A 21,933-nucleotide genomic window follows, 5' to 3' on the forward strand; every position below is an offset into this window, starting at 1 on the left:
CTCTTTGAGATTATACATGTATCTATCTAGGAGTAGATATCTACTATCTATCTGTCTATCTGGGAATAGAGTTGCTGTCTATGTAGGAGTAGAGTTGTTGGGTCACAGATCTTAACCTCTAAGCCAGTACAGATTTCTGCTAGGCAGGCAGGAAGGGAGAGACATGAGAAGCATCAATTCTTCGTTGTGGCACCTTAGTTGTTAATTGATTGCTTTCTCATATGTGCCATTACCAGGGGGCTGCAGCAGAGTAAGTGACCCCTTGTGCAAGCTAGGACCTTGGGCTCAAGCCAGCAACCTTTAGGTCATGTGTATGATCCCATGTTCAAGCCAGTGACCCCATGCTCAAGCTGGTGAGCCCGTACTCAAGCTGGGCAACCTTGAGTTTTTGAACCTGGGTCTTCTGCGTCCCAGTCCGATGCTTTATCCATTGCGCCACTACCTGGTTAGGTCTCATCTCAATCCTTTGACACATGAATCATTATTCCCTGTTGTACAGGGAGAGATACAGAGGAGATAAGGCAACTTGTCTACACTCAAACAACTAACATAGGCAGAGCTGGAGCCACAATCCACATGGGCCTGTTTTCTGTGCCCTCTGTGCCTGATATCACGTCCTGGCCAAACCTTGCACCAGAGCTGTCCTAACATGCCCCCGCCCCTCCTCCAGGGTCTTCTCTAGAAGTTAGCCAAGGCTGAGAGAGCAGTACACTCACTCCCCACGCTCTTTCCCCTAGCTGGCGCTAAGGCTGGGGGAGGGGCTTCCCCGGAGCTGGAAATAAAATGGAGGGAGGGCTGGGATTGAGTAGGGCAGTATTACAAGGTTAGGAGGCTGTGAGGGGGAGGTAAGGAGGTTTTTTTGTTTGGGGATGTTTTGTTCTTTGGCTCTTGGAGAGCAGGTGAGGTAGGGCTTGGCAGAGTTTTGCTATGGATAGGGAGTGGGAGTGAAGAGTGAGGCCAAAACAAACAGACTTGGGTAATGCAAAGTGCAGGAGAGTGCTTTCACAAGACAGGCCTGAGGAGCCCCCTTCCCCAAGTTTTTAGAAAGAAAGAGAAATTTTACCTGACTAGGGTGGGGTCTTTTTTTCCATGAAGACTCCTTGACGCCCTTGCTCTGTGCCAGGCCCTCTCTGTGCTGGGGGTTAAGATTGAGGAGCACATCTGAGGGCCAGGCACCCAGGGTCTGAGCTAAGACAGACACAGACACTTGACTTGGAAGTAGGAAGGGCAGGATGAAGGGGGAAATCTGTGAGCCCTGTAAGAAGGCTTTCCAAGGAGTAGAAAGCAATGCAACTGGGACATCAAAGCTACGAACATTTAGCCCTGGGTGGGAAGAAGGCATTGAGGGTGGAGGGAACTGCCTGTGCAAAGGCTTGGAGTATACAAGAACTGGAGCAGAGAGGTTTAGGTGATAAAGTGGTGGCAGGGGAGCCCAAGGCTGTCAGCTAAAGCTGTGCTGTCCGGTATGGTTGCCAGTAGCCGTAAGACACAGTGGCTGTTAAATTTAAATTATTTAGCATTAAATAAAATTAAAAATCCAGTTCCTTAGGCATACTAGCAACATTTCAAGTGCTCAGTAGCCTCATGGAGCTAGCTCCTCCGGAAATGGAGAAAATAGCTGAAGACTATCTTCATAATTGCAAAAAATCTTTTTAGTCAGTGGAAAGCCTCAGGAGGGTTTGGATTGCTCAAGGACCCACGGGAGAGAGCAAGCTTAGAGTGGGACGCCTGGCCTGCAAGGGCTTGACCCGTGATGTCTCTGGACTGTAGGTGAGGGAATAGTCCACAGCTGTGTGAGGTGCTGTGACTCACCTCCTGCCAGCATAAAGTGGACTTTGCCCCCAGGGACAAGAGTTAACTAGGCTGGGCCTTTTTAGCCCTGACTTGGGAACCCTGATCAGTGTGATCAGAGTTAGAGTCAGAGAAACATGGAGTGAGTGGGGTAGGGAGGGTGGAGCAGCTGCTGAGTGGGGTTAAACCTAGGCACGGAGGGGGTCTCCAATTTGGTGACAGTGGTTGTGCATGGGGTTAGATAGGAGAAGGGCTGGGGCAAGTGTCTGTGAATTGAAAGGGGAACCAATGAAGAGGCCTAATGGACGGGGGTGGGGTATACTGTGTCAAATGATGAGAGAGAGGAAACCCTCCACCCACGGCAATGAGCTGTTTCTTCTTCCTTTCTAGGTCCAAAGCAGTCCTGCTGACAAGAATGGAATATGCCATGAAGTCCCTCAGCCTTCTCTACCCCAAGTCCCTTTCAAGGTGAGGAGCACCAAAGGTAGAAGGGAAGAGGAGCTACCTATGAACTGTAGGGCAGAGCTTCTTAAATTTCGGTGGCACATAAGTCACTTGGGTATTTTGATAAAATGCAGATTTTGATTCAGGAGGATGGAAGTGGGACCTGAGATTCTGCACTTCTAACAAGCCCTCAGGTGGTGCCAATGCTGGTACACATTGTGCTTGGTGCTTTTATTTTATTTTTAATTTAATTTAAATTTCATTTTTAGTTTGCAAACTTTTTTTAATTTTTAACTTATTGTGTTAACATGGTTTCAAGTGTCTCACTCAATATAGCACCCTCAAACCCCTGCATCGTACCCCCATGCCCCATGCAAAGTCTCTTTCCATCCTGTCTTTCCCTCTGGGACTTGCTGCCCTGTTATCTGTATCTATGTGTTATATATATATATATATATATATATATATATATATATATATATATATATATATAACTATTTGTTATATATATAACTATGTGTTATATATATATAATTATTTATATATATATGTATAATTTGGCTAATCCCTTCACTTTCTTTGATCTCAACCCTTCATCCCCCCCTCCGACAGCTCTTCTTCTGTTCCTTGTGACACTGCCTCTGTTTCTATTTTTTTTTTTTTCAGAGATAGAGTCAGAGAGAGGGATAGACAGGGACAGACAGACAGAAGCGGAGAGATGAGAAGCATCAATCATTAGTTTTTTGTTGCGCGTTGCAACACCTTAGTTGTTCATTGATTGCCTTCCCATATGTGCCCTGACCGCGGGCCTTCAGCAAACCAAGCAACCCCTTGCTTGAGCCAGCAACCTTGAGTCCAAGCTGGTGAGCCTTTGCTCAAACCAGATGAGCCTGCGCTCAAGCTGGCAACCTCGGGGTCTCGAACCTGGGTCCTTCCACATCCCAGTCCGACGCTCCATCCACTGTGCCACTGCCTGGTCAGGCCTCTGTTTCTATTTTGTTGCTCAGTTTATTGTATTCATTAGATTCCACATATAAGTGAGATCATATGATATTTGTCTTTCTCTGCCTGGCTTACTTCACTTAGCATAATAATCTCCAGGTCCATCCATGTTGTTGCAAAAGGTAAAATTTCCTTCTTTTTCATGGCCATGTAGTATTCCACAGCTTTTTAATCCACTTGTCAACTGACAGGCACTTGGACTGTTTTCAGATCTTGAATTTAATTTTTACTTTTTATTTTTTATTTTTCTGAAGCTGGAAACAGAGAGGCAGTCAGACAGACTCCCACATGTGCCTGACCAGGATCCACCCGGCATGCCCACCAGGGGGCGATACTCTGCCCATCTGGGGCGTTGCTCTGTTGCAACCAGAGCCATTCTAGTGCCTGAAGCAGAGGTCACAGAGCCATCCTCAGCGCCCGGGCCAACTTTGCTCCAATGGAGCCTTGGCTGCGGGAGGGGAAGATAGAAACAGAGAGGAAGGAGAGGAGGAGGGGTAGAGAAGCAGATGGGCGCTTCTCTTGTGTGCCCTGGCCGGGAATCGAACCTGGGACTCCTGCATGCCAGGCCGATGCTCTACCACTGAGCCAACCAGCCAGGGCTTTGAATTTAGTTTTTAATTTACTGATTTTTTAGAGAGAGAGGGAGAGGAAGAGACGGGGGGGGGGGAAGTAGAGAGACATCAGTTTGTTGTTCCACTTGTTCATGCATTCATTGATTGACTTTTATATGTGTTCTGACTGAGGATCGAACCTGCAACCTTGGCCTATCAGGAAGATGCTTTAACCAACAGAGCTACCCGGCCTGGGATTTGGTTCTTCATTTTTTATCTCCTTTAAACCTCACCACAACTTTGGGAAGCGGGGATTGGTTTAACAAATTAATAGATGAGGAAACTGAGGCACGTAGTGAATGTTCTCAATCACTTAACAAATGAGTAACGGGGTGAGGATTCAAACTTTGGCCTGCCTGACTTCAAATCTCAGGTTTCCTCCACTCATTTGGTTCTAGACTGTGTATGTCAGAGCTAAAAAATACCTTATACTGATGTCAGCTTCACCACTTCACCTCACTTTACAGGTGAGAAGAGTGAAGCTAAGAGAAGAAAGTGGAATTGGAAGAATGTGGGGTGGGTCTTCTATCACCTTGTTCCTCCTCATGCCTGAGAACCAGCAGAGTCAGTATCACTTGAGAACTTATTAGACATAGAATCTCACACCTGGCCCAGACTTACTGAATCAAAATTTGTGTTTCACCAAGATCCCCAGAGGACTTACATACCCATTCATGTCTGAGATGCACTGATGTAGCTGACTTTTTTTATATTACTTTTGTAAAAAAAATTATTGATTTGAGAGAAAGAGGAAGGGAGAAAGAGAGAGAGAGACATCGATTTGTTGTTCCACTAATTCATGCATTCGTTGATTAGGTCTTGATGTGCCTTGTCCAAGGACTGAACCTGCAACTTGGTGTATGGGGAGGATGCTCTAAAGTAGCTGACTTTTGAGTAAAACTAGAGCAGGTTTGTAAGGTGGCAGGGGAAGAGGAATATGGTGAGCTCAGCCTAGAGGAATAGGGAAGTGAATTATCCTGCTATGGAGTGAGAGCTGGGAAGCAGAAGACAGCTTATTCTGATGCCCTAAAACTACCCCCAGGTATGTGGCAGTGAGCACCTCGGTGGTGACCCAGCAGCTGTTGTCAGAGCCCAGCCCGGAAGCCCTTAGAGCCCGGCCCTGCAGAGTGAGCACCGAGGACCGGAGTGTGCGGAAAGGCATCATGGCACACAGCCTGGAGGACCTTCTGCACAAGGTCAGGAGCAGCTGACCTCTACACAGTCTACCCACTGAGACCTTGGCTCAGAGTTGGCCCTGCCAGCTGCCTCTGTCCTCTAGATCATGAACTGGGCATTTAGCAAGAATGGAGTCCTTGGCTTACATGGTGAAAAGCTATCCTTTCTGATGCTAGCTCAAATGGGTTGGTAGCACTTCCTGGAGTGCTACCCAATTGATTAATGATGCATATTTGTTGACAGGGCTAGGGCAGTATATTGCCTTCCTATACCAACAATCAATGGTATTTTCAGAGCATAGTTTCTTCCTGAAAGGATCCTTAGGTTGCTTTTTTCAGATGTACTTAAACTTGTGGAAGTACCTAGCAGTTGGGGAAATGGACAAGATTTTAGACATTCTCTTCCCCATCACCTCCCTTTAGCCAGGACATTTCTCCTCAGTCTGTCTTCTACACTGGCCTTCCATGTTAGGATTATTTAGTAACTATGAAAGACTTTCTTTCTTTTTTTTTTTTTTTTTTTACAGTGACAGAGAGAGAGATAGATAGGGACAGACAGAAACGGAGAGAGATGAGAAGCATCAATCATTAGTTTTTCATTGCGACACCTTAGTTGTTCATTGATTGCTTTCTCATATGTGCCTTGACCGTGGGCCTTCAGCAGACCGAGTAACCCCTTGCTTGAGCCAGCGACCTTGGGTCCAAGCTGGTGAGCTTTGCTCAAACCAGATGAGTCCGCACTCAAGCTGGTGACCTCAGGGTCTCGAACCTGGGTTCTCCTCATCCCAGTCTGACGCTCTATCCACTGCGCCACCACCTGGTCAGGCTGAAAGACTTTCTTCAAACTATTAATCAGGTAAGCTTCCAAAGGAGGAAAACAAGGATATACAACTCAGGTAGTAAAAGTGGGCAAGAACAACACTCTTCCCCACTTCTAGGATCCCTCTCCACTTGGTTGGGGATGCCTTCTCCCACTGCTCGACCTACAGCGTCATCTATTCTGGCTTTGTATTAGTCATGTGCTTCACTGCCCCACTAGCTTATCAGCTCCAGGGGTGAGACCCGCTCACCTGCAAGTCCAGATGCCTGACAAATCAAGTGATTGAAACAGTTTTCAATTACTAGTCTGTTTAACATATAGAAATATGTTTGTTTTTTTTTTAATTTTTATTTATTTTATTTTTTTTAATTTTATTTATTCATTTTTAGAGAGGAGAGAGAGAGGGGGAGAGAGAGAGAAACAGAGAGAGAGAGAAGGGGGGAAAGAGCTGGAAGCATCAACTCCCATATGTGCCTTGACCAGGCAAGCCCAGGGTTTCGAACCAGCGACCTCAGTGTTCCAGGTCGACGCTCCATCCACTGCGCCACCACAGGTCAGGCATATGTTATATTTCTGACCTAATCCTCTATTCTAAGTTCTCTCCCTCACTTCTCTGAATTAGGTTCAGTCTTCCTGGGAGCCAGTTTCTTCTTATGAGGCTTCTGGTTGTGCTAGACTACATTTTTTGTGCCTTGAATCAAAAGGCTCCTTTAACCTGACTAGGTGGTGACACAGTGGATAGAGCATTGGACTGGGATATGAAGGACCCAGATTCGAAACCCTATGGTTGCTGGCTTGTGTGTGGGCTCGTCTGGCTTGAGTGCGGGCTCACCAGCCTGACTGCAGGGTCGCTGACTTGAGTGTGGGATCATAGACATGACCGCAGGGTTGCTGGCTTGAGCCCAAAGGTTGCTGGCTTGAGCAAGGGATCACTTGCTCTGCTGTAGTCCCCCAGTCAAGGCACATATGAGAAAGCAGTCAGTGAACAACTAAGGTGCTGCAGCGAAGAATTGTTTTTTATTCTTTTTTATTCATTTTTAGAGAGAGAAGAGAGAGAAAAAGAGAGAGAGAAAAGGGAGGGAGGAGCAGGAAGCATCAACTTCCATGTGTGCCTTGACCAGGTACGCCCAGGGCTTTGAATCAGCGAGCTCATTGTTCCAAGTCAATGCTTTATCCAAAGGTCAGGCAAGAATTAATGCTTCTCGTTTCTCTCCCTTCCAGTCTGTCTGTCTCTGTCTGTCTATCTCTCTCACTAAAAAAAACAAAATAAAACAAAAAAACACACATGGCTTCCCAGACTTCTCCCCCTAAAACTGATAAGGTCATGAGTAAGGTACAGGAATTGTCATTTTTAGCAGGTTCTTCAAGAGGTTTTTTTTTTTTAATTTATTGATTCTTTTAGAGAGAGGAAGGGAGAGCAAGAGAGACAGACAAAAACACTGAGGTGTTCCTGTGTGTGCCCTGACCAGGGAACAAACCTGCAACCCTTGTGCATCGGGACCATGTTCTAAGCAACCAAGATACCCATCCAGGGCATCTTTGGGAGATTCTTATAGCCACTGAGTTTGGGAATTCCTAGTCAGAGAAATTTCTAACTCCAGAGGATGCAGGGAGAAATAGCAGGGAGGATCCAGCTTTCTAAGATGAACCACAGGTTAGAAGTAAACTTGACCGATAGAGCAGGGAAGACATTGTCTACCTAGACTGCCTTTCCAAATCTGGCAACTGAAAGAAAGCAGCAGCAGAGTGATGGGAGCGACGGTGAGGAGACGTGGTTGACAAAGACTATATAGTACGAAGTCCTTTATTGACTATGACAGAGAACATTTGGGCTTCATGTACAAGATAACAGTAAGCCATTAGAAGATTTTTTAAGAAAAATTAATTTTAAAACAATCTCAAGCTAACATTATGTACAAAATTAAGTCAAAATAGATTAAAGAGCTAAATGCAGAGCTAAAACTACAAAACCCTTAGAGGAAACATAGGTATAGGTCTTCATGATCTTGGTTTCTTAAATATGGCACCAAAGCACAAGCAGCCAAAGAGGGGGAAATCAACATTAAAAATTTTTGTGCATTATTTGACCAGGCGGCGCAGTGGATAGAGCGTCGGACTGGGATGTGGAGGACCCAGGTTCGAGACCCCGAGGTCGCCAACTTGAGTGCAGGCTCATGTGGTTTGAGCAAAGCTCACCAGCTTGGACCCAAGGTCGCTGGCTTGAGCAAAGGGTTACTCAGTCTGCTGAAGGCCCCCGGTCAAGGCACATATGAGAAAGCAATCAATGAACAACTAAGGTGTCGCAACGAAAAACTGATGATTGGTGCTTCTCATCTCTCTTTGTTCCTGTCTGTCTGTCCCTATCTATTCCCTCTCTCTGACTCTCTCTCTGTCTCTGAAAAAAAAAAATTGCGCATCGAAGAGAACAAAACAAATTTTGTGTGTGTATCAATAGACACTATCAAAAAATGAAGCCTGACCAGGTGGTGGCGCAGTGGATAGAGCGTCGGACTGGGATGCGGAAGGACCCAGGTTTGAGACCCCGAGGTCGCCAGCTTGAGCGCCGGCTCATCTGGCTTGAGCAAAGAGCTCACCAGCTTGGACCCAAGGTCGCTGGCTCCAGCAGGGGGTTACTCGGTCTGCTGAAGGCCCACGGTCAAGGCACATGTGAGAAAGCAATCAATGAACAACTAAGAAGTCGCAACGCGCAACGAGAAACTGATGATTGATGCTTCTCATCTCTCTCCGTTCCTGTCTGTCTGTCCCTGTCTATCCCTCTCTCTGACTTACTCTCTGTCTCTGTAAAATAAATAAATAAATAAATAAAAAATACAACACAATTAAAAAAAAAAAAAAACAAAAACAAAAAACAAAAAAATGAAAAGAACAAAAATTTTTTTTTTAACTTTTAAAAAAATGAAAGACAACCCACAGAATCAGAGAAAATATTTGTGAATCGCATATCTCATAAGGGTCTAGTATCAAAAATATATAAATAACTCATAATTTATTTAACAATAAAAAGACAATCCAATTAAAAATGGGCAAAGGGTGTGAGTGGATGTTTCTGTGGAAAAGATATAAAAATGGTAACAACACATGAAAGTATATTCACATCTTAGTCATTAAGGAAATGCAAATCAGAATCACTTCATCACTACTTGACTGGGTAAAATAAAAGACAATAACAGGTGCTGATGAGGTTGTAGAGAAATTGGAACCCTCATATATTGCTGGTGGAATATAAAATGATGCAGCTGCTTTTGAAAACAGTTTGGCAGTTTCTCAAAAACATTGTCCCTGGCCAGATAGCTCAGTTGGTTAAAGCATCATCCCAAAGTGCAGAGGTTGCCGGTTCGATCTCTGGTCAGAGCACACATGAGAAGTGACCATCTGCTCCTCTTCTCCTCTGTCTCCCCTTCTTTTCCTCTTCCTCTTTCACAACCAGTGGCTGCACTGGTTTGAGTGTTGGTCCTGGCACTAAGGATAGCTGTGTTGATTCGAGCATCAGCCTCAGTAAGGGGTTGCCGTGTGGATCCTGGTCGGGACATATGTGCAAGTCTGTCTCTCTATCTCCCCTCCTCTCACTTAAAAAAAAAAAAAAGAGTATTATTCAGCCATAAAGAGAAATGAATCATGTTACAACATGGATGAACCTTAAAAACATACTAATAAAAAAAAAAACATACTAATAAGCCAGTCTAAAAAGACCATATAATGTATGATTCTGTTTATATGAAATGTCCAGAACAGGCAAATTCTGTAGGGTAGAGGTGCCATGGGTTGGGGAATGGGGAATGACTGCTAATGGGTACTGGGTTTCTTTTGGTTCTGAAATTAGGTAGTGGTGGCGGTTTCATAACTTTGTGACTAAACTGGAAAACACTCAATTCTATAGTTTAAAAGGGTGAATCTTATAGCATATGAGTTATATCTCAATAGAAAATTACATATGTGACTCCCATTATATTTTTATTGGACAGCACTGTTCTAGAATATTAACCATAATGCCAGGTACCAAAACACAGAGTCTCTGGATGGTAATCTCACAGCAAGAGCTTGAGTTCCAGTCGCATTCCATAGACCCTGGCCCACTTGTTCTTTCCTTGGCAGCTGAGGTGATGTGATGTAACTTCTTGCTGGGTTTCTCATTAATTAATGAGTTCAATAAAATCTTTGACATGTGTTCATTTTTAACAGTTGATTGGGAGACTAACTAGGAAAACTTACTACTTAGTTATGGCACCTCATACCAGCTCTGTGGCTGCATGTGGTTGGCAAAAGCATTGCTAACCTTCTTCCCCAGGTCCGGGACATCCTGATATTGGCAGACAAACCCTTTTTTTTGGTGCTGGAAGAAGATGGCACAGCTGTAGAGACAGAAGATTATTTCCAAACCCTGGCAGACGACACAGTGTTCATGGTTCTTCAGAAGGGGCAGAAATGGCAGCCCCCATCAGAGCAGGTGAGGTGGCACCTATGGAGGGAAGACATTGGGAGTCTGGGAGAAGTCCTTGAGGGGTGCCAACCACATGCTTATCTTGATGCAGGGCTCTAGGAACCAACTTTCCCTCTCTCGTAAGCCTGCCAAGAAGATCGACGTGGCTCGTGTAACTTTTGACCTGTACAAGTTGAACCCACAGGACTTCATTGGCTGTCTGAATGTAAAGGCAACTCTCTATGGCACATATTCCCTTTCCTACAATCTGCATTGCTATGGGGCCAAGCGCATCATGAAGTGAGTGAATTGGGACTAGCTGGGGGTAGTTGGGTATGCAACAATGGGAGAGCCCCTATCTGTTCACATAGACCGCAGCCTTTTAGAGCCTGGAACTGGTAGTGATGCTGACAAAGCATTACAGTTAGCATTGGTCTAGAACTTATGGCTGAACTAGTCCTTTAGATTTCACTAGTGTATGCCAAAGGAGTACACATAATCTGCCAGGTAGAACTGGTATATATTTAGTTTTTTTAATTATCTTCTACTTTAACAATCTTTTTATTCACTTAAAGTAGTAAGTTTTCCTAGTTAGTCTCCCAATTAACTGTTAAAAATGAACATATGTCAAAGATTTTATCAAACTCATTAATTAATGAGAAACCCAGCAAGAAGTTACAATCAGTTCAAAGGAGAATTCAAAATCCCGCCTATATCCAGGTCCATCAAGAATACTGAAATACATTTATAGATACAAAATTGGATTTCCCCATGGGGTGGGAGGGTGAAAAAATTGTCCCTTCACAGGACAGAATTAAGATGCATGTCTATGGACAATAGCCATTTGTATCATGTAATAATTTTTTAAAACTTTTTACTTTACCATTTTTCTTAAATATATATATTTTTATTTTATTTTATTTTTTTACAGAGACAGAGAGAGAGTCAGAGAGAGGGATAGATAGGGACAAACAGACAGGAATGGAGAGAGGAGAGAGATGAGAAGCATTAATCATCAGTTTTTCATTGCAACACCTTAGTTGTTCATTGATTGCTTTCTTATATGTGTGCCTTGACCATGGGCCTTCAGCAGGCCGAATAACTTCTTGCTCAAACCAGCGACCTTGGGTCCAAGCTGGTGAGCTTTGCTCAAACCACATGAGCCCATGCTCAAGCTGGCGACCTCGGGGTCTCGAACCTGGGTCTTCCGCATCCCAGTTCGACGCTCTATCCGCTGCGCCACTGCCTGGTCAGGCTTCTTAAAACTTTGTTTTAGATTTATTAGAGTTTACTCTACTTCTTTTTAAAGATAGAAATTTACTTTTTAAAACATTTAAAAAAAATTTATTCCTTCTTTGCCTGACCAGGATAGAGCAGTGGATAGAGCGTGGGACTGGAATGCAGAGGACCCAGGTTCAAAACTCTGAAGTCATTGGTGTGAGTGCGGGCTTATCTGACTTGAGTACGGATTGCTGGCTTGAGCATGGGATCATAGACATGACCCCATGGTCACTGGCTTGAGCCCAAAGGTCGCTGGCTTGAAGTCCAAGGGGTCTTGAGCAAGGGGTCACTCGCTCTGCTGTAGTCCCCCAGTCAAGGCACATATGAGAAAGCAATCAATGAACAACTAAGGTGCTGCTACAAAGAATTGATGCTTCTCATCTCTGTACCTTCCTGTCTGTCTGTCCCTAACTGCCCTTCTCTCTGTCGCTCTCTCTCTATCTCTGTAAAAAATAATAATAATAAGTGTTCATTTTTGAGAGGAGAGAGAGAAGGCGGGGAGGAGCAGGAAGCATCAACTCCCATATGTTGATACTTTGACTAGGCAAGCCCAGGGTTTTGAACCGGCAACCTCAGCATTCCAGGTTGATTCTCCAGAGCAGTGCTCTGGAGCATTTTACCCCATTAGATGGAGGTAGCCACCAGGGCAGAGGCCATCTATCTAATCAATACAAAGCCACAAAGCTAAGGACCAGTAGAGCATGCCAACTTGCCTGTTTCTTCTGACAGATTCTTCTCCTCCAGTTGCTTCATTTGGTATTTTTTGAGTACCCACTGTGTTCCTGGCCCAATGATGTAAGCTAAAAAACAAGATGTCAGAACAAGCTCCATGAGGGCAAGAAATTTTTTTGCCTCTAGGACCTTGATGCATGCTGGCAGATAGCAGTAATTCAAATAATTGTAGAATGAATGATCCTTGTTCCCAGGGGTCTTCTGAGAAATTCTGCTCAGGGTCTCCTGAGTTGTGCCAGAACATAGGTAGCTAGCGCCTATCAGACCTTCTTGGCTTTCTGACTTTATTCTCTGCACACCCAGTCCGCAGGTGAGGGACCTGAGGCTGTGTGGTTCTGCTTGCCAAAGGTGACACTCAGTGGCAGGCTTGAGTCTGGCTCTGTGGTTAGAAATTCCATTTTCCTCCTATACCATATCATGCCGTCTCTGGGCTTGCTGCACGTAGTTTGCAGATTTCAAAATCTAGAGCAAGAAGTTTCAGTCCAGCCTGACCGGGTGGTGGTGCAGTGGATAGAGCGTTGGACTGGGATGCAGAGGACCCAGGTTTGAGACCCCGAGGTCGCCAGCTTGAGCGCAAGCTCATCTGGTTTGAGCAAAGCTCACCAGCTTGGACCCAAGGTCGCTGGCTCGAGCAAGGAGTTACTCGGTCTGCTGAAGGCCCACAGTCAAGGCACATATGAGAAAGCAATCAATGAACAACTAAGGTGTCGCAACAAAAAACTAATGATTGATGTTTCTCATCTCTCTCCATTCCTGTCTGTCCCTGTCTATCCCTCTCTCTGACTCTCTCTCTGTCACTGTAAAAAAAAGAAGAAGAAGAAGTTTCAGTCCATTTAGGGGAATTGGGACTCTCGGATCTAAATACAGGAGACATCTTGGTATCACAAAAAGAATTGCAAATTGCAGTCAGTGTAGTGACATATTAGTATTGGCTAGTTGTTGGTTTTTAAATTTTGCTAAAATATACATCACATAAAGTTTACCATTTTAACTACTCTTAGGTATACAATTCAGTGACATTCACAGTATTGTGCAACTATCACCACTATTCATTTCGAGAACATTTTCATCATCTCAAAATTAAACTCTGTACCCATTCAACACTAACTCCACAGCCCCTCCCCCTGGCCCCTTCTAAACTCTGTTCTACTTTCTGTCTCTGCTAATTTGCTTATTCTAGGGCCTTCATACAAATGGAATCATACAAAACTTGTCCTTTTGTGTCTGGCTTATTTTATTTAGCATGTTTTGGTTTTCTTGTTTGTTTAGGGAGAGAGAGAGACAGACAGACAGATAGGAACAGACAGGAAGGGAGAGAGATGAGAATCATCAACTTGTTGTGTCACCTTAGTTGTTCATTGATTGCTTCTCCTATGTGTCTTGACTGGGGGACTACAGCTGATCCAGTAACTCCTTGCTCAAGCCAGTGACCTTGGGCTCAAGCCAGCAACCATGTGGTCATGTCTATGATTCCACGCTCAAGCTGGTGACCCCGTGTTAAAGCTAGTGAGCCTGCGCTTAAGCTGGTGACCTGGAGGTTTCAAACCTGGGTCCCCAGCATCCCAAGTCGACACTCTATCCACTGTGCCACTGCCTGGTCGTGCTATTTAGCATGTTTTAAAGGTTCATCCATGCTGTGACATGTCAGAATTTCATTCCTATTTATTGCTGAACAACTGGTTTTAAGCCTCAGTACTGTAATTTGAGAAATGGGTATATGTCTCAGGTATAATAACCTTTACATTTTAAAACTAAATTTATGTATAGATGTTTATGGTTCTAATTGTCTTTTGGCCCCCCCTCATTTCAACTATAATTTATTCAATGAAGGTTAATAGAAGACAAGTTTTAATATCCATGAAGTATTTATTTTCCTTTGTTCTCCCCCTAGGACTGACACCCCCCATGACTCTCACCTATCTCTTTTAAACAGATTTGGCTAATAACTGGGTTAAAATAGTCAAGCATTCAACCAGCTACTCTTTAAATTTTTTTTATTTTTTATTCATTTTAGAGAGGAGAGGGAGAGACAGAGAGAGAGAGAGAGAGAGAGAGAGAGAGAGAAGGGGGGAGGAGCTGGAAGCATCAACTCCCATATGTGCCTTGACCAGGCAAGCCCAGGGTTTTGAACCGGCGACCTCAGCATTTCCAGGTTGACGCTTTATCCACTGCGCCACCACAGGTCAGGCTCAACCAGCTACTCTTGACCCCACGTTTCCCCTACTCTTCTATACATCAGGCCTCATGATTTATGTTATTTCAACCTGTTTACCCTGTGTGGGATCAAATGATACCTTCCTGTCCAGCACTCTGAAAATTAGCTCGACCAGAATGACCTGGCAAGGCCTCAGAGTCTGGAACAGATACTGTGAAGAGCAGAGTTATGATCTTCATGTTACGTAGATCAATATGACTGGTCCAAAGTAGTAGTATTACAAAAATAAAAGGCCTTGTTAAATGAGCCTGAATTATGGACACCTCAATTAAAATATGATTGCAGGCAATGCCTGTAGACCCTTTCTCATTTGCTGAGGGAAGGCAGCATCTGTTCCTATTTGCATATAACTCTACAAGTTATGAAATTATTATTTTCTTTTTCTTTTCTTTTTTTTTTTTTTTTGCATTTTTCTGAAGCTGGAAACAGGGAGAGACAGTCAGACAGACTCCCGCATGCGCCCAACTGGGATCCACCCGGCACGCCCACCATGGGGCGACGCTCTGCCCACCAGGGGGCGATGCTCTGCCCATCCTGGGCGTTGCCATGTTGCGACCAGAGCCACTCTAGCGCCTGAGGCAGAGGCCACAGAGCCATCCCCAGCGCCCAGGCCATCTTTGCTCCAATGGAGCCTTGGCTGCAGGAGGGGAAGAGAGAGACAGAGAGGAAGGCGCGGCGGAGGGGTGGAGAAGCAAATGGGCGCTTCTCCTGTGTGCCCTGGCTGGGAATCGAACCCTGGTCCTCCGCACGATAGGCCGACGCTCGGCCGACGCTCTACCGCTAAACCAACCGGCCAGGGCCAAGTTATGAAATTATTAAAGGAGCATGGGGGAGGAGCACTGAGGAGATGCAGGCAGTGGTTTCCTTTCTGTTTTTACTACCTTCTTATTCCACCCAGGGAAGCTCTTCGCTGGACACTCTTCAGCATGCAGGCCACAGGCCACGTGCTGCTCGGCACCTCCTGTTACATGCAGCAGCTTCTGGATGCCACAGAGGGAGGGCAGCCCCCCAAGGGCAAGGCCCCATCCCTCATCCCAACCTGTCTGAAGATACTGCAATGAAAGCCCAAGTCCTTGGAGGCCATCCCTAGCCAAGGACTAGACTGGGGACCATAAGCCTGGCAGTTAGAGAGCTTCTTACCTCTCTACATCTCCCTCACCCCACAGGACTATGAATGTGGAAGCAGTGAGGAAAGGCTGGAAACCTGGGTGGGCTGGCCAAAGGAGAACTGAGAGTTTTTTGGCGAGGCTCAGCTCTTTTCTGCGCAAGGTTTAGCTGACCAAGACTGGTCATTAGCAGCCTAGGCACGAAGTCTGCTCCTCAGCTACCTGTGTTCACATGCTTTACTTTCATCACACACCCCACCTCCTGGCTCCCATAACCAACACTCTTAAGTGAATTGTCAGGCCCACTAGTGTATAAAATTATAGAGTTCACAATAAATGATTTATATCAATTCATCTTCTTTGCCTGAGTTCTTTGGGGATGAGGGTTGGGTTCTCTCTGGAAGTTTGGAAAGGTCTAACGGAAAAGAGGACTCTATTGTCAAATCATTCTCTAAAACAGGGAGTTATAGGAAGCAGCACTTTTTCTGCCAAAATAATTTTGCAGTTGATTCTGGAACTAACATCTACCTAATCAGAGACTTGAGCAAACTATATAATCCATACACTAAATAACAATCTACAAAATAAATTTGCCTGTCAGAAGGGCTTTGATCAGCAGGGTTGGATTAGGCACTCTTCTAATTTCTCACTGTTCCATTTTATTACAACCTTTTAAGTGTTTAGGTGGTAAACACTAACCAAGCTATAACACAACTCTCCTTTAATGCCTTCCCTAGCTTGCCAGAACCTCAGGATGTCAAAGTGAGCTGTCAGGAAATCACAAAAAATACTAATTTCTCATCAGTGTGAGCTGGCATTTTTTAATATAGGGCACCTCAAACAAGATAATCTAGAAAGGCTAGATTTTCAGGTAATTGTGCTTTAGTCTGTAACTCTCAGATTCAAAAATGTGTTATTTCTGACCCTTACTTAACGTCTGTTCGGGTTTATTATGAACAAAGACAAAGACCTGGGTCAGGAAAGCTAGAGTTGGAGAGTTAATGCTGGCAGCTGACCTTGCCCTGCAGCCGTGTGTGGGAGGAGAACACTTACTATTCTGGGTTTTCCTGTTCTTGCAGTTAAGGCTAGAGGCCCTGGCTCAGTGCCATGCTGGCCCCATGGATGGACCTTCTCACATGGAGGCATGATGTTTATATCAGCACAGAAGCTGTTCCTGGTCACCTTTTGCTGAGGCTGTAGCCTACCTGCTCCTCCTGTCGAGTTAGTCAATTACTGAGTTGGTCTGGAGGTGGCAGAAGCTTGGAACTTGTCCTCACTTCCCCTTCTCCTGAGATTCGGAGTTTCACAAATGAGTGTTGATTAATTGACTCTTGGCACTGAGCTGCCCGAGCTCAGGAAAACGTAGGCTCTTCCTTTTCTTCAAGGAGCTTGGAGCTTAATGGAGTCACACCAGCAGTTGGCAGTGAACAGGAGAGGGCAGACTTTAATGAGGCTGGGGCTTGTGGAAGGAAAATTTCAAAGAGCGTGGGAGCTCAAGCTCAGCGGGGCTAAAAGCCAGTCCAAGTAGGGGAATGGCCCCTCCTGGGGCCAAGCAGAACCAGTGGAGGAGAGGTCTGTTGCAGTTGAGGCAAGCTGTGTCCCAGCCACTCTGCCTTAGTCTTTCCATCATGTTCAAGCTGGTACATATAAATGCACAAGAGACCTTTCAGAAGAAGGATTCTAAAATACCGTAGGGCCTATGACAAAGCACACTATTGTCCAAGCCCAAAACAAGATAAAACCACTTTCACTCTTGCCAGACTTCTTACCAGTTCCATCTATGTTTGTGTACATCTATTTAAAAATTGATTTATTTAAATCTTTGAATTACAAAAAAACTTTTTGAGGTATAACTTACATACAATAAAATTTACCCTTTTTAAGGTACATAGTTCAATTAAATTTGAGTAAATTTATACAGTATGTAACACCAATCCCAGCATCCCTTTCTAGTCAATCCCCATCCCCCCAACCTCCCCAAGCCCCTGGCATCCACTTGGTTTTCTTCTAATATACAGTGTGTTCGTAAAGTCATGGTGCACTTTTGACCGGTCACAGGAAAGCAACAAAAGACGATAGAAATGTGAAATCTGCACCAAATAAAAGGAAAGCTCTCCCAGTTTCATACCTATTCAGTGCAGTTTGATGTGGGCTCATGCACAGATTTTTTTAGGGCTCCTTATGTAGCTATCCCGTATAGCCTCTACAGACTTGTCACTGAAAGATGGTCTACCGGAATGGGGTTTCTCCACCAAACTGTTGGTTTCCTTCAACTGCTTATCTCACCGAGTAATGTTATTCCTATGTGGTGGCGCTTCGTTATAAATGCACCAATATTCACGTTGCACTTTGGTCACGGATTCGAATTTAGCGAGCCACAGAACACACTAAACTTTCCTCTGTACCGTCCACATCTCGACTGGCATGACCGTGGGCTGCTCCGCTGTATACACGGTGTTGCATCATCATCTGCGCATGCGCACATGCCACCACATCATCCTACAGAACCTGGGAGGGTTTTCCTTTTATTTGGTGCAGATTTCACATTTCTATCATCTTTTGTTGCTTTCCTGTGACCGGTCAACAGTGCACCATGACTTTACAGACACACTGTAGTTTGCATTTTCTAAAATGTCATGTAAATAGAATCACACAGTCTTTTTAAAAAATTTAGTTCTATCTATTATCTATTTTTATTTTTTTACTTTTAACCTATTTTTAAAAAATATTTACTTGTTTATTAGAGAGAAGCAGGGAGAGAGAGAGAGAGAGAGAGAGAGAGAGAGAGACAGGAACATCAAGCTGTTCCTGTATGTGCCCTGACCAGGGATCGAACCAGCAACCTCTGCACTTCTGGACGATGCTCTAACCAACTGCACTATCTGGCCTGGGCTGGCACATTGTTTTATAGCAAACTTTTTTAATAAGTAGAAAGAGTACACTCTAATGATAAAAAGTATAGTATAGTGAATACATAAACCAGTCCCATAGTCATTTATTATCATTTTCAAGTATTATGTACTGTACATAATTGTATGCACTATACTTTTATATGAAAAGCAGGACAGTAGGTTTATTTACACCAGCATCACCACAAACATGTAATGCATTGTGCTATGACATTACAGTGCTATTACAATGACATTACAACAGCTATGATGTCACTAGGTGATAGTAATATTTCAACTCCATTATAATTTTATGGGCCCAATATCACATGTGATCCATAGTTGACCAAAATGTCATTATGCGGCACATGACTGTATATATTCAATATATACATATTCTAGTAACATTGCCTTTCATCTTGCTTTATTTTTTAATTTTTATTTACTGATTTTAGTGAAAGAAGAAGAGAGGGGGAGAGAGAGAGAGAGAGAGAGAGAGAGAGAGAGAGAGAGAGAGAGAAAGAGTAACAAGGATCTGTTCCTGTGTGTTCTCTAACTGGGGATCGAACTGGCAACTTCTGAGCTTTGGAACAGTGCTATCAGGCCAGGGCTAAAATGTACTTTTAAAAAAAAATTGATTTGAGAGAGAGAAAAATGGGGGGGGGGCAGAAAGATCAAATTGTAGTAAGTAGTTGTGTCTGGTATGTGCCTTGACCTTGACCAGGCAAGCCCGGGGTTTCGAACTGGAAACATAAACATTCCAGGTTAACACTTTATCCACTGTGCCACCATAGGCCAGAGCTTGTTAAAAGTTTTTTTAATTAATTTTAGAGAGAAGAGTGAGAGAGAGAGAGAAGGGGGGAGGAGTGGGAAGCATCAACTCATTTCTCATATGTGCCTTGATCCAGCAAGACCAGGTTTTGAGCCTGACCAGGCGGTGGCGCAGTGGATAGAGTGTCAGACTGGAATGCGGAGGACCCAGGGTTGAGACCCCAAGCTCGCCAGCTTGAGCGTAGGCTCATCTGGCTTGAGCAAAGCTCACCAGCTTGAACCCAAGATCTCTGGCTAGAGCAAGCAGTTTCTCGGTCTGCTGAAGGCCCGCGGACAAGGCACATATGAGAAAGCAATCAATGAACAACTAAGGTGTCCCAACAAAAAACTAATGATTGATGCTTCTCATCTCTCTCCATTCCTGTCTGTCTGTCCCTATCCATCCCTCTCTCTGACTCTCTCTCTGTCTCTGTAAAACAAAAAAACAAAAACAAAAACAAAAGACCAGGTTTTGAACCAGCAACCTCAGCTTTCCAGGTAGATGCTTTATCCACTGCACCACCACAGGTCAGGCCCACCTTGCTTTTTTGACCTAATATTTTCTGGAGATTGAGTCATATCAGAACATATAGACCTATACATTTCTTAATAGGTGCATGGTATGGATGTGTTCAATTAAATTTGAGCAAATTTATACAGTATGTAACCATTCCTAGCATGTTAAAAATCTCCCTTATGCCCTTCTTTTAAAATTTAATTTAACTTTTTTTTGTGTGACAAAGACAGAATGAGAAAGAGACAGAGAGAAGGACAGACAGGAAGAGAGAGAGATGAGAAGCATCAATTCTTTGTTGTGGCACCGAAGTTGTTCATTGATTGCTTTCTCATATGTGCCTTGACTGGGGGGCTACAGCAGAATGAGTGACCCCTTGCTCAAGCCAGCAACCTTGAATTCAAGCCAGTGAGTGACCTTGCTCTTCAAGCCAGCGACCCTTTGGGCTCAAGCCAGTAACCAAGGGGTCATGTCTATGATTCCATGCTCAATCCAGCGACCCCAGGCTCAACTGGCAACCTCGGCGTTTTGAACCTGGGTCCTCTGTGTCCCAGTCCTATGCTCTCTCCATTGTGCCACTGCCTGGTCAGGCTCCTTCCCTTATGCCCTTTATACAGGGTTTAGCAAGGTGTGTTATCATGCTTTGATCTGAACTGCATCCACTTGGTTGAACTTCCTGTAAGTAGTACCTGGTTCTTGCTGATCTGTGTTTTCAATTCACAGATGTCAGGGCCTGGAATAGAGTTAAGAGTCAGTGGTGGGCCTGACCAAGCAGTGGCGTAGTGGATAGAGCGTCGGACTGGGATGCCGAGGATCCAGGTTCGAGACCCCGAGGTCACCAGCTTGAGCGTGAGCTCACCTGGTTTGAGCAAAAGCTCACCAGCTTGGACCCAAGGTCGCTGGCTCGAGCAAGGAGTTACTAGGTCTGCTGAAGGCCCATGGTCAAGGCACATATGAGAAAGCAATCAATGAACAACTAAGGTGTCGCAATGCGCAATGAAAAACTAATGATTGATGCTTCTCATCTCTCCATTCCTGTCTGTCTGTCCCTGTCTATCCCTCTCTCTGACTTTCTCTCTGTCTCTGAGAAAAAAAAAAAAGAGTCAGTGGTGGGATTCAAGTAATTTAACAACCAGTTTTCTGCCCTAATGACCATTTTAAGTATAAAAAATGATATACTGAAAGGTAGTTTATTATTTCATGCATTTAACACTTAAGAACAATAAAAGAGGCACACAAAATTAGATTATGAGTTTTAAAATATTAATGAAAAAATATTAAATAATACCTGACCAAAAAAAAAGACAATAAAACTGTTAAGATATTTGTGTATTGCTTCTTTATTGGTGTCCTCACTTGCAATTTTTTTTTACCTATGGACAAAATGAACATTACTCCCAGCACTTAGGATATGCTGTTGTGCAGATGAATGTTAAAAAAGAGTAAGGAGTGTAAATTCGTGACTTCCACATTGGGCGGCTGCGTAGGTGCCCACCTTAGAGAGAACCCTAATTACAAGTGTCATTTTAACAGCCGGTTTGCTGAACTCAACAAAAAACTAGGTATCAGTTTCACTGAACCGTTCGAAATGGCTGAATTTAACCACTGCTTAAAATTAAAAAAAAAAAAAAAGAAAATGTTGAATGTGTGATGTATTAGATTTATTTCTCCTATAAAGCTAATCACAGGGCAATTTATGTTTCCAACTTTGAGACTTGTTTTATTTTTGCTTTGATAAATAATGGTTTAGTTAATCTTTTTCTGCCTCCGCCCTTTTTCTCCTTCTGGATTATGCACCAGGCTGTTCTTCCAAACAAGTTCACTGGGCCAAAGGGTATGCATCTTTCTCCCCAAGATACCTTACGATATTGTGCATAACAGTGGCTCTTTGAAGTCAGAAATCTCCTAAGATTGGAACAGTATTCAGAAAAATCTTAACCTTTCCAATCGGTTTTGTCCCAAGACAACTTCTTTGGCACAAAGAAATCCCTTCTCTGTCCTGTGCCCGTTGCACCAAACGCACAGGTACCCCCAGCCGGAAGTCCAAGTCCCGCCTTCTCACGGCTCTAAAGCCCGCCTTTCTTGCTAATCCAATTGACAGTTAAT

At 44.1% G+C, this 21,933-nt stretch overlaps 1 protein-coding gene across 5 annotated transcripts; it reads left to right on the top strand.

Annotated features, from left to right (window-relative positions):
• Positions 1 to 795: 795 nt before the first annotated feature.
• Positions 796 to 15,969, top strand: CIDEC (cell death inducing DFFA like effector c). 5 transcript variants are annotated; one of them, XM_066245395.1, is made up of 6 exons: positions 796 to 845; positions 2,182 to 2,259; positions 4,891 to 5,044; positions 10,150 to 10,308; positions 10,394 to 10,581; positions 15,408 to 15,969. In XM_066245395.1, the coding sequence occupies exons 2-6, from the start codon at positions 2,207 to 2,209 to the stop codon at positions 15,568 to 15,570; spliced, it is 717 nt and encodes a 238-aa protein (XP_066101492.1). In that variant the 5' UTR covers positions 796 to 845; positions 2,182 to 2,206; the 3' UTR covers positions 15,571 to 15,969. The 5 variants fall into 5 exon arrangements, with proteins under 5 accessions (XP_066101492.1, XP_066101490.1, XP_066101491.1 ...); XM_066245393.1 differs by lacking the exon at positions 796 to 845 and adding an exon at positions 1,752 to 1,770; XM_066245394.1 differs by lacking the exon at positions 796 to 845 and adding an exon at positions 1,849 to 1,933.
• The last annotated feature ends 5,964 nt before the right edge of the window (positions 15,970 to 21,933 follow it).

This window comes from Saccopteryx bilineata, chromosome 10 (assembly GCF_036850765.1).
Source record: "Saccopteryx bilineata isolate mSacBil1 chromosome 10, mSacBil1_pri_phased_curated, whole genome shotgun sequence".
NCBI classification, from domain to species: domain Eukaryota; kingdom Metazoa; phylum Chordata; class Mammalia; order Chiroptera; family Emballonuridae; genus Saccopteryx; species Saccopteryx bilineata.